We start from the raw sequence: 11448 nt of genomic DNA, 5'->3' as shown, positions 1-11448 counted from the left end.
TGTGCCCCTGGTTACGGAATTGTTTTCCGTGATTGACTTATGGAAGTGCTTTCTCTTTATTCCCACAGCTCTATGTTTCCACAGTCTTGTGTTTTCTCAAGATTTTATTTCCTCAAAAAAACACTGACAGGATAGGGTTAGGGATTGTTTTGGTCTGGGCACAGCTAGTATTCTTTCGTTTATTACATAAATTTGATAGCCTATCAGCCATCTGGAAAATGCATTTCTCAAGAGAATGTCTGTACTGACAGGTTAAGGTTAGGGATTGTTTTGGTCAGGGAACAACTTAAATTCCTATAGCGTTTTTGTTGTTGTTGTTTAACCGTATGTATAAATCACTGATCTAAGTCTCATCATCATCACTTATATTTTTAAATTTTCATTAGCATCAGACACCCTTGTGAACATTTGAAGTGGTCTGATGCACATAATAACCAAAATTGATGTGCATTACACTTGTGACATTTTGGGCAATAAAATCAGGAAATGACGTCATAATGATGTCATAATATCCAATAATGACACCAAACTGATGTCATCCATAGTTCTTTTGCTGAAGATCATCCCCTCCAAGTTTGGTGGTCATACACCACTCGGTTCCCAATTTATGAGGGGCAAAGGAGGGTCAAAAGAGCCCCCCCCCCCCCCCCCCCCCCCGGTCCCAGGAATGCCAAGAAAGCCCGGTCTGGATAGGGTTAATATTAGAATTCGGTATCTATTTTCTAATAATAGACTTCTCACAGTGCTGTGAGAATATAGAAAGCACTTCTGTGAGTGCATCACGGAAAAGACTTCCGTGACCAGGGCAAGGAATTTTGGCAAAATCTGTGAAACTGACACGCATGTTGTGTCCATTCCACGGAATTCAAGTTCAAGTTCATTACAGCCAAATCAACAGTATAACATAAAGTTGCTAGGAATGTCTGGTTTGCTCATACATTTAACAACACGAATACTTATAGCTAAGACAAAGACAAGAAAACAAGAGGGGCCATAATTCTGAGGGATCAGGCTGATTATGAAGTTTAGTGTTTTCAGCAAAAAAGTGAGTAGGCCCGTCGATGAGCCCATCTGCAGTAAGAGGCTTTCAAGTAGTAGTGTAAAACGGTACTTTGGAAGTTGCTGACTGAACTCTCATTTTGTTTGAGTTCACACTTCATATCAACCAATAAAAACGCAGTGTTATCAGCATTCATCATATTTTATGTATTTGTTTATTTTGACAGTGTGTAATGGCAGATTTACAATAGATGGTTTTGTGTCAAAGTGATTTAGGATTTCTCACAAAGCTCTGAAAGAAAATCAGACAGAAATCATTATTGAAGCTTTACATCTTGTAGTATACATGTAATCCGACATACTGTATCATGTATGTTTTAATTTACTTGATTCCCAGTTGTAGCTGTACAACTCACTCACCTGCAACTCCATCATAAGTGAAAGAGGCATCTCTGGTGAAGCCCCAGCACTCAGCATATTGCAGATAGGCCTCGACATCTGCGGCTGATGCCTTCCCTGTCCGACCTTTTGGAAAACACAATTCACAATTGTGAACGCAATGATGTTTCTGCCCTCTTCCTTGTGTTGTAAAGAAATTATTATTTGGGCTTTTATACACTTTTAATAAAGACTGGCGAGCGTGAGAGGATGAAAGGAAATGAGTAGGGGAGAGAGATGGAGAAGGATCAGGGAATGCCAAGTCCGGTCTGTCTTGAAGCCAGTTCCCTGATGAATGGTTTGACCCCTCAGCCCAATGAGCCAAAGTGGCACCTCTTTACTGTTAATCCTCAAACATTTTACATATTCTCATTACGATTTTCCCATCCCCTGTAGTAGTGTAGTTGAGTTCCTGAAAACCCACCAAGATGTTACCTGGCTGTCAGATAAATGTGACTCTGCCTTGCTCCACACACATTGACTTTGACCAGGACGGCAAAACTATTTTAGTTCAAGGGCCACATTGGCAATAAGATATTGACCAAATGGCCAGATGTGCCAGACATATGTTTCTTAATAAGATCAATGTTTCAAGAAGGAGGCCGCACCTTGCATAGTAGTGTTTTGTGCAATAAAAAAACACTACTATGCAAGGTGCGGCCTCCTTCTTGAAACATTGAATTTAAAATTTGGGCCAGCACCCTCAGAGGTTTAAATAATTAAGAGTGACGCCTGCTCCAAGAAGAAAATTGACATTCTTATTAAGATCAGCCTGCATTTGTCATTTAACTACATATAGTGCAAAATGAAACAACTCTTGCTTGTTACGGCTGCACTTGTGTGCTGTTTCTGTGTTCGTCCCTCTCCTGCCTCTGCTTTTGTTAATTGGCGGAACCGACCATGTCCAGGATGAAAGCAGCAGGATAAGGATTGTCATGAGATGCTTCACTTGTTGCACCTTCTGGCTGCTGATTCTCCAGCCTGGGTATTTGGTTATGTGCATCAGGACTTTGTGTTCATTTATGTTTGGTTAATGTCCTGTCTTGGTGTAACTGTAAATAAAATCCCACAGTATTGGGCTGTTTGCAAGTTTTGCAAAAGGTGTTTGTCATCTTTCAAGGTTAAATTTGTTTTATTTTCCGCCCCATGAGGGCCATTTTGATCTTGGGCCGCAACAATCAATCCCGCTGTCTTTGGGTCTGTACTGCCATCACCTCAGTGTACACTTCAAAAGACTAAAAATTCTAAACTTTGAAGGATAATCTTACACTTTCTTAAAGGTTTAGTTGTTGTAAGTGACTGAGCAAACCTGTAAAAAACATATGAAGCCTTGAATAAGATATTAAACATGTATCTTGAAACACTTACTTATCAGGCAGACTGAATTGATATGCTGCCCTGCCATCTGGGTCTCGAAGCGTATCACTAGTGTATCATCTCCCGTGTTGAGGAAAGAAAGCTTTGTGTTGACATCATGCCCGTCATACTCCACTGAAAAAGACCCACAGAGGTTGAGGATTCAGTTCCTGATCGGGATATCACTTTGGTTCAGACTTTTATCTAGCATCTCACAGTTATAATATATATTTTGGAATGAGATCAACCCTTCTTGCAAGACCACATTTGTAGCTAGTAGGCCTCAGGTTTGGAAGCCGCTTTGTCAGAGGCAGTGAAAAGATTAATACAAAATACGCTAGATATAACCAGCATTTAAGTTTGTAAATTTGGATCCAATTTTAGACAATCGCTGATGCCCCCCACTCAGTTCTTAATTTGTAAATCACAAGGTACTGGAACGCAAAACACATATGACATCACAGCGATGATGAGTTGGACAGAGGTCCCGGAACGCACAGAAAAACTACAATTACACAAACGAATAAAAATGAAAAAAAAAAAAAGTCTTAGATGCAATTCCCTGCATTATAACGACATTGAGTCCCATGTCAGCTCATATCCATACTTTTGTTTCTTAATACAAGGGAGGGTTGGAAATCCAATGGCTATTTTAAACAACAGCTATAGCCTATTAAATGCTCTAATGACAACAACCAATATTTTTAGTTTGATTGCTAACTATATGCTTAGTAGTTTCAGCAAATGCAGTGCATGGAAATTATGCTTTCCCCATGAGGTGAAACAAAACCGAAGCGGTCTTCTACTACCTATGGAAAGGACAGTGCATGGCTTTCCAATTGTTATCCTTTCCCCGTATTCACACAACGTTGGCATAGGTCTATTAAACGTTAAATCCACGCTTTGTTGGCGACTTTGTTGCATATAATTTGGCTAATCTGTATGTGCTGCTGCGACATGCCACTTCACTATTTCAAGGGCTCGTGCACTGATGGTAAGCGAGCGGCAGCGAAGACGGCGATTTTCCAGGTAGACTTGGCTTTTCGCACTGACTATCTGCTCGCGCTGCGGTCCGGTTGAAAATCCCTCCAGCCAATGTTTTATTTGGAGCGTGTAGACCCTATTTGAATGAAATATCACATTGTCTTTGCTGTTTTCGGCTCAAATTGACTTGTAAGCAACTGTCGGGTCTTGGGAGGGAAGGAAACGCGCGCGCACACTTGCTGAGCGATCGCCAGCCGAGGAAGATCTCATCCTCTCACCTAGGCTGTCTTTTTTGCTACATGACTGATCAATGCACCAAACGCAGCCCAGGTGCCACTAGAAATTAGTATGTCCAAAACCTTGTGTGCCGACCAAAATTTGATGAAAACTTTTAAACAATGTTTGGCACAGCCAGGCTTTCCATCTCATCCGCGCATATGAACAAACAACGAGGGAGGGGCAACTTCACGTAGCCTACATTTAAACAGATATTCGGGATGGAAATGTAGTAGGTCTATAAATAGCTATGATTCTTAAATGTATGGGACAAGCAGTAGGCTACCAATTGTGCTTCCCTCACCAAAATAGCCACGCAAACGATGGACTTCTCCTACAGCAATAAAGTGGGGAGGTCACGACTTTCGTCTTCATTGGAATGTTGCTAAATTTTAACTTGGCCTCCTCCATGCTTGCAGACAAGTCCCCAAAAGCACTTTAGAATCCTCTCCCTTTCACTCAAACAAACACAGTCTCATACACTAGGTTTGTGAGATGGCTTTTTTTCCATTGGAAATCCAATATGTTGAATTATGATTAACCGTTGCGTCGCGACGATAAAATATGTCGATATTTTTTTGGTGCGCGTTGCCTTCAGCTCTACCATGTAATGGAGAGCTAGAGAGCCGCTCAATCACAACATCAACCTCAAGATAGGCTCCACCATCGTGACCCCAAACAAAGTCGCCAAAAACCTTGTCATGATTGATGATGAGCTGTTGATGATGATGATCAACTCGGTCACCCGGACCTGTCGAATCCAGATGTCCAACGTACGGAATATCAGACCTGTGCTGACACAATATTCTACACAACGACTGGTCCAGGCCACGGTCTTGTCCCGCGTTGACTACTGCAACTCACTCATGACAGGTCTACCTGCTTGTGCGCTAAAGCCTCTGCAGATGATCCAGAATTCGGCGGCACGGTTGATATTCAATCAACCCAAAAGGACCCATGTTACTCCTCTATTTATTGAGTTGCACTGGTTACCGATCGCCGCCCGGATCAAGCACAAGGCATTGACCCTTGCCTACAAAACCATCACAGGAACGGCCCCAGCTTATTTGAAGGACCTACTAACGCCTTATGTTACTGGAAGAGAACTGCGCTCATCCAGCACAAGCCGTCTGGCTCTGCCATCCAGTCGCTCTAGGTACTCCCAGTCAAGATTGTTCTCCGTTGTGGTACCCAAGTGGTGGAACAGTCTCCCAGAGGCAGCAAGACTAAGCACATCTCTTGCAGCCTTCAAGGGCAGTCATGGGTGAGCGGTTAGGGCGTCAGACTTGCAGAGGTTGCTGGTTCGACTCCCAGTGCTCTCCCCCATCCTTCTCCATGACTGAGGTACCCTGAGCATGGTACCGTCCCACCGCACTGCTCCCCATGGGGCGCCACTGAGGGCTGCCCCCTTGCACGGGTGAGGCATAAATGCAATTTCGTTGTGTGCAGTGTTCACTTGTGTGCTGTGGAGTGCTGTGTCACAATGACAATGGGAGTTGGAGTTTTCCAATGGGCTTTCACTTTCTTTCACAAGAAACAACTAAAGACATTCCTCTTTCGAGAGAATCTACTAGACTAATGCTTGAACTGGCCTTGCCCCAGGGCAGACTCCTGACATGATGTTTAGTTTAGTTTAGTTTAGTTTGTGAGTGTGTGTTTGTGTGTGTGTGTACTCGTTATTTCCTCTTTATTAAAAAAAAAAGAAGAAAAGAAAAACTAACCCCTCTTTGCAATTGCACTTGTTGTTCTGTATATCTCCTATGCACTTTGTATTTGCTTGTGATGTTGGCTTGATTATGTCCTCTTTTGAAAGTCGCTTTGGTTATAAAGCGTCTGCCAAATGCAATGTAATGTAATGTAATGTAATGTAATGGTGCAGCCGACTGTAGGCTATCTTTAAGTTTTAAAGGTTATGAGTTGGGCGCCAGGCAGCAATAAGACTGCCATTTGTTTAGCCTTCGTTACCTTTCCAAATATGAATAAAAAAAACACTGATCAACACATAAGAAATAATTTAGATCAACACAATGAATATCTTTTTTCTTTTTTTTAGTGGTGCACTTTTGCAAACCCTTGTTTGCAGACTTGCGCGCTCGGTCTCAATTTGGATCAGCGCACATCAGTGTTTGGCTTTAGCGATACAGAAATGGTGATCTTCTCGGCGCGCACACTTCATGGTTCGTTCTCGCTTGCTCACTCGGCTCGTGGTTGTTGCGATCCTGACAGTCTCAAACCCAATTTATAGGCAGCGCGGTGAGATGGGAAATGTAGTGAACACGGGATAATGCTGCGCTCTCACTCCTGAGGAGGCAGAGGTAGTCCGTTACAATATAGTAGCCTATGCATTATCCCGTGTTCACTACATTTCCCATCTCACCGCGCTGCCAATAAATTATATATATATATATATATATATATATATATATATATTTTTTTTTTTTATTCACACGAGGTTCCGGATCAGCCAAAATAAGTCCGGCTCAAATTAAGCACTGTCCCCACTCACCCATTTCCCATTAAACTACTCTCATTCTGACCCCCCTTTAGTCTCCTAAAGGTGTGTGGCAGTCATATCTTAGTTGATTAGATTCTTATGTCAAATCAATTATGGAAGACACTCCTTTTAAACCATCTCTTGATGGTTGACTACAAGCTTACAGATAGCTGAGTCCAGGCTATCCCAAATTGCAAATGCTCCGAGACTGGAAACCTACTGGCTGATTGTACAAAGCTGCTTCCATCGATGTTGTGGAGGTTTGCATCGCTGTTGATGAACTCACACGCGCCATTCCTGTAAACCATACAGCATTAACAGTCCATTGCATTACATTTAACACTTTTATCAATTTAACCACTTATATCTGATGGTACATGGAACCATGCAAATTTTTCACAGTTCCACAATAGATCAGAGATTAGCCTCCAGGGTCCCAATGGGGTCTCTTCAATAAGATACAAAAGTGGTCTTGTTTCCTCTCTCTAGAACATAAACACTGGAAGGCCAATCATCATCACACACCCCATCCTTATAGCATACACTCTCATTAGGCTCCTTTCTTGTGATTGCTGCACCAAACCCAATAACTTTCTCCAACTGCCATCACTCTTCTGAATGGATGATCTTTTGAATCTGCCCCAGTTTCACCATTCCTCCATTTACCAAATGTACACATCATATGTATCTTGCACATTACATTCACATATAATGACTTTTTATTAATGTACTGTACGTACTCAATAAGTATGAATTACATCTTGTATTATTTTTTGTGTATTTTATCACTTACATCATACTTCCTTGGCTGAGAGTGAAGGTATCTTTTTGGTCAGTAGGTGTCCATGACATCCAGTAACTGGTGGTATTCCTTAGGATGTCAATCATTATTTTATTGTCTGAATATTCCATCAGGAGGATCCACTTTCCCATGTACTGTCAGTGCAACAGAAAATATTCTTGTTCAAAAACATATACAATATACTATTTCTCTCTCTCTCTCTCTCTCTCTCTCTCTCTCTCTCTCTCTCTCTCTCTCTCTCTCTCTCTCTCTCTCTCTCTCTCTCTCTCTCTCTCTCTCTCTCATGTGACCCACCGGTGTGACATCTGTTACTTCTTGTGTCTTCTTAAGGGGCTCACATTTTGCTTTGTGCTGGTCGTGGTCACAAAGTTCTTCACATGGAAATCAGAAAGCAAAGCAGTTATACACTCATTATTTTCAAGTGAACCATACTAGAAAGCAAATAAAATAATGTTTGTGAGTCATAACCTGCATAAATACTTTCTTTATACTGTTGTTTTAGTAATGCTCAATCTTATAACAGCTAAGCCACTGTTTATACTAGGGGTGGGCATAGATTTTTTTTTTAAATCTAGATTAATCTCACTGTAATTATGAAATGAATCTAAATTAATCTACATCAAGATGCCTCATTCAGAATAGGCATGCTAGCGAAATAATGCTGGAAAAAAACCTTGGGGTTTCTTAAGACAGATGGCACATTAGACCAGAGCTCATCTCTTTTTTCCAAATTGTATCTCATCTTCAAAAAATGGTCATGTTGATACTTGGTGATGAAAAAAATCACTGCAATATTTGTTAAGTGTGTCGAATATGTCAGGAAGCATTTACAGATATAAGACACTGAATTTTCAAAATGAACAGCGCTATAAGTTGTTGTAGAGGCAAATACAGATAAATCTATCAAATATTTAGGCTATTTAAACAAAATGACTTAAACAACTCAGCATTTCTAATGGGCAGAGAGAGAGAGAGAGAATCTGCCACTGACTGTTAAAAAGTGTGGCGGCTCCTTTAAGAGAGGGAGGAGCTCTGCGCGCAGCAGGCACAGCAGCCCACAGCAGCCCACAGCAGAGCCAGGCTACTGGATACCATGACTGGATATCTAGAACCTACACTCTATCATTAGAAAATACATACCCAATGCTAATCCTAAACAAAATAATGCTATAGCAATTTAAGTTGTGCCCTGACCAAAACATTCCCTAACCTTAACCTGTCATTAAAGACATATTTTTGAGAAATACCTTTTCCAGTTGGTTGATAGGCTATCAAATTCATTAATGAAAGAATACTAGCTGTGCCCAGACCAAAACAATCCCTAACCCTAACCTGTCAGTAAGAAATGTTTTTTGAGAAAAAATATTTGAAATTAGAAAAATCCTGAGACTGTGGAAACATAGAACTGTGGGAGTAGAGAGAGCACTTCTGTGTGTCCATCACGGAAAATAATTCCGTGTCCAGGAGCACGGAATTTTGGCAAAATCTGTGCTCCTGGACACGGATTTCGTGTCCTTAAAATCCGTGTCCAGGTGCACGGAATTTTTGGAGATCATGTTGTTCTCAGAGTTACAAAGCTAGAGGAGATATAACTCGAAATGAATTCAGTTGACAACCGCAAGGTTTATTATCTCATTGAGCCGCAAATGCGTGATCGCAACACAATTAGGCCTACACAGACATTCAGCGAGAGTACATATTGACAGTTTCAATTTGACAATCTTCAAAATGCATATCACAAGGAATGTTTTGCAATTATGGCACAGGCAATATTTCTGGAAGTTTTGTAGCCTATGTGTCCCTTGCAATGCCTGAGGGGATATGTCGGGCTGGTACAACAAAGATTACTGTTTTCAGCATGCAACACTGTTCATATTTAGTAGGTCTGCTGACGCAACAGGTGGAGGAGAAGCGACTGGAGCGCAGTCTGAAAGCGTCTGTCATCAAACGCTATGGTGACCTGCATACCCAAACTCCAAACCCATATTTTGAGAATAGATAAACGTGCGATATTTTCTTTCTATTATTCGCAAGATAAAAGTCTCATATTATCGCAGTACGTTAACGCCGATAACGGCCCACCACTAGTTTAATACATACCCGGGCTGATCATCAAGCATTTTTTATGCTACCTTCACCAAAATATCTTTGTTCATCCCATCGCCAAATCTGCTTTAATATGCTACAGAGAGCTGTCATAGATAAGTTAAGCCTGAGCACGGTATGGAGAATGAGAGGGAGTTTTCAGGAAGATTCGTATTACAGAGGAAAAACGTCCGTTTTTATGTAAACTAAAGGCGAAAATGAAGGGAAAGGTCTTCCAGTTTGGAAATGCACCGGTACTGTATGTATAAATGGCCCCTAGGTGCAGGACTGCAGTAGTGTTGTTATTGCTTACCTGTAACACCATCATAGGTGAAGTGTGGAGGTCCAGAGAAGCCCATGCACTCTGCTTGTTTCTGGAATGCTTGCAGCATTGTGTCTGAAATCGTAGCTGAGCGCCCTGTTGCAGACATAAGGGATCAAGTTATATACCGTGTAAGTGTATAGACCTATATTTAGGCACTGTCAACATTTAAGACAACATGGAAGGCTAACATTCCTTTAGGATGTAATTAATGGATTATTACAATTGGTCTTTCATACAGCTTCTTATTTAATACAAGATGGGAAAAGCACATATAGGGGACACATGCCCACTTCAACCATGGGTGAGGTAGGGAGCTGCCCATACAGTAAGTCTGGTTTTAATATCTTACATTGTGATATGATATGGTCAACCAGATTGGGCAATTAGATTGTGTGTGCCGGTCTTAATAGGGCAACTCTTGCCTGCTAAAAAAGTAGATGACAGGAGAATCTTACCTAAAAGGTACAGTGCTGTTATACTCAGTCCTCCCATGTCATACTTAAATTTTGACACAACATAGTCAGGTTCGGAGCTGGGCAGATTTTCAACCACAGTAATCAACAGCTCTCCATCAAATATTTCTGTTAAAATCCAAATATCAAAGCATCAGGGGATTATTGAGAACAGAATCAGAAGATATTGTTGTATCTTTAATATTGTCATGGTACAGCCACCCACACACACACATACTGTACGTATGCCCGCACACGTGCACGTGCACGCGCGCGCACACAAACACACACACTGCTTGTGAACAATGGTCCATAGCCAGTCACTGTATTTTCCAACATATTACTTACCTGTAAAGTGTAGACCATTGTCTTTGATTGTAGCATTCACTGTGGCAAATTCACATCTCCCTTTACTGGCAGGGGGGATAACGAAATACCAGTTTCATCAGTGTCATACGTTCTCATTGTCTTATGATTAAATGTTTTGGATCATTTTTGGAAACACTTACAACATACATCCCAGATGCATAAGGAACGTGTCTGGCTGTTCTTTGGGAGTCAGAGTCACAAAGGAACTGTTCATGGTTTTCAGCATGCTGGCAAACAACTCATGGTCGGCAAAGCCAGCCAGAAACGACCACTTCCCCATGACCTGTTGAAGAAGAGAATGTACAACACACTGTTGCTCCCTGTCTGTCTACCAGCCTGTGTATGGCTATTGGTATCACAGCAAATGAATATTCTCTCCCTCTCCTACTTCTTTTACATAGCAATAAGGCAGAGTTCAGGTGACTTTTTCAGTCTCTCTCTCTCTGTCTGTATGTGTATAGCCTATGTGAATATCTTTGCAGCACTCACCGGTGGCTCCTTCATATCCAGAGGCTTGATCAACGATTCACAATCCGGATCTGCTCCAGTGAGGGCCAAAAGAGCCAAGATGGCAGTGGCTGTCGTGAGGGCGCGCATGTTGACGATCTCTCTAGAATGGACAAAGCTCTGCAGCACACAGCCACCAGCTCCTCTGCTTTTTGAAGACCTGGGCCTGAGCCCTGTGTTGCGTAAGGTGGGTGTTTTTATCCCTCTATTTGTATATTGATTTGAGAGCTGTATAAAGTCCCTCCAGTTGCAGTTTTTCTGCCGGTTTACTTAAACTGGTCATGTGCATCCTTCAAATGGCACCAGGAATTATATGGAGGAGGAGAGTATGAATGAATGATGTAATTATAGTTAGGCCTAC

At 41.6% G+C, this 11448-nt stretch overlaps 1 protein-coding gene across 1 annotated transcript; it reads right to left on the bottom strand.

The window, feature by feature from the left end:
• Positions 1-1182: 1182 nt before the first annotated feature.
• On the bottom strand, positions 1183-11233 carry LOC134440538 (saxitoxin and tetrodotoxin-binding protein 1-like). Its single transcript, XM_063190648.1, has 11 exons — positions 11070-11233; positions 10721-10863; positions 10560-10624; positions 10215-10340; positions 9748-9852; positions 7644-7720; positions 7341-7483; positions 6768-6844; positions 2806-2928; positions 1420-1524; positions 1183-1291 (listed from the first exon to the last, which is right to left on the bottom strand). The coding sequence occupies exons 1-11, from the start codon at positions 11175-11177 to the stop codon at positions 1272-1274; spliced, it is 1092 nt and encodes a 363-aa protein (XP_063046718.1). The 5' UTR covers positions 11178-11233; the 3' UTR covers positions 1183-1271.
• Between the last annotated feature and the right edge of the window lie 215 nt (positions 11234-11448).

This window comes from Engraulis encrasicolus, chromosome 23 (assembly GCF_034702125.1).
Source record: "Engraulis encrasicolus isolate BLACKSEA-1 chromosome 23, IST_EnEncr_1.0, whole genome shotgun sequence".
NCBI classification, from domain to species: Eukaryota; Metazoa; Chordata; class Actinopteri; order Clupeiformes; family Engraulidae; genus Engraulis; species Engraulis encrasicolus.
Note: the sequence above shows the minus strand (reverse complement) of the source record. Positions and strands in the feature narration are given on the sequence as shown.

Excerpts from the sequence above, each read along its gene's own strand:
- LOC134440538 (XM_063190648.1), bottom strand. The coding sequence starts at position 11,177 with ATGCGCGCCCTCACGACAGCCACTGCCATCTTGGCTCTTTTGGCCCTC. Across the intron at positions 1,525-2,805 it reads CAATTCAGTCTGCCTGATAA|GTCGGACAGGGAAGGCATCA; the intron begins GTAAGTGTTTCA and ends GTTTTCCAAAAG. Across the intron at positions 1,292-1,419 it reads CACTTATGATGGAGTTGCAG|AGCTTTGTGAGAAATCCTAA; the intron begins GTGAGTGAGTTG and ends ATTTTCTTTCAG.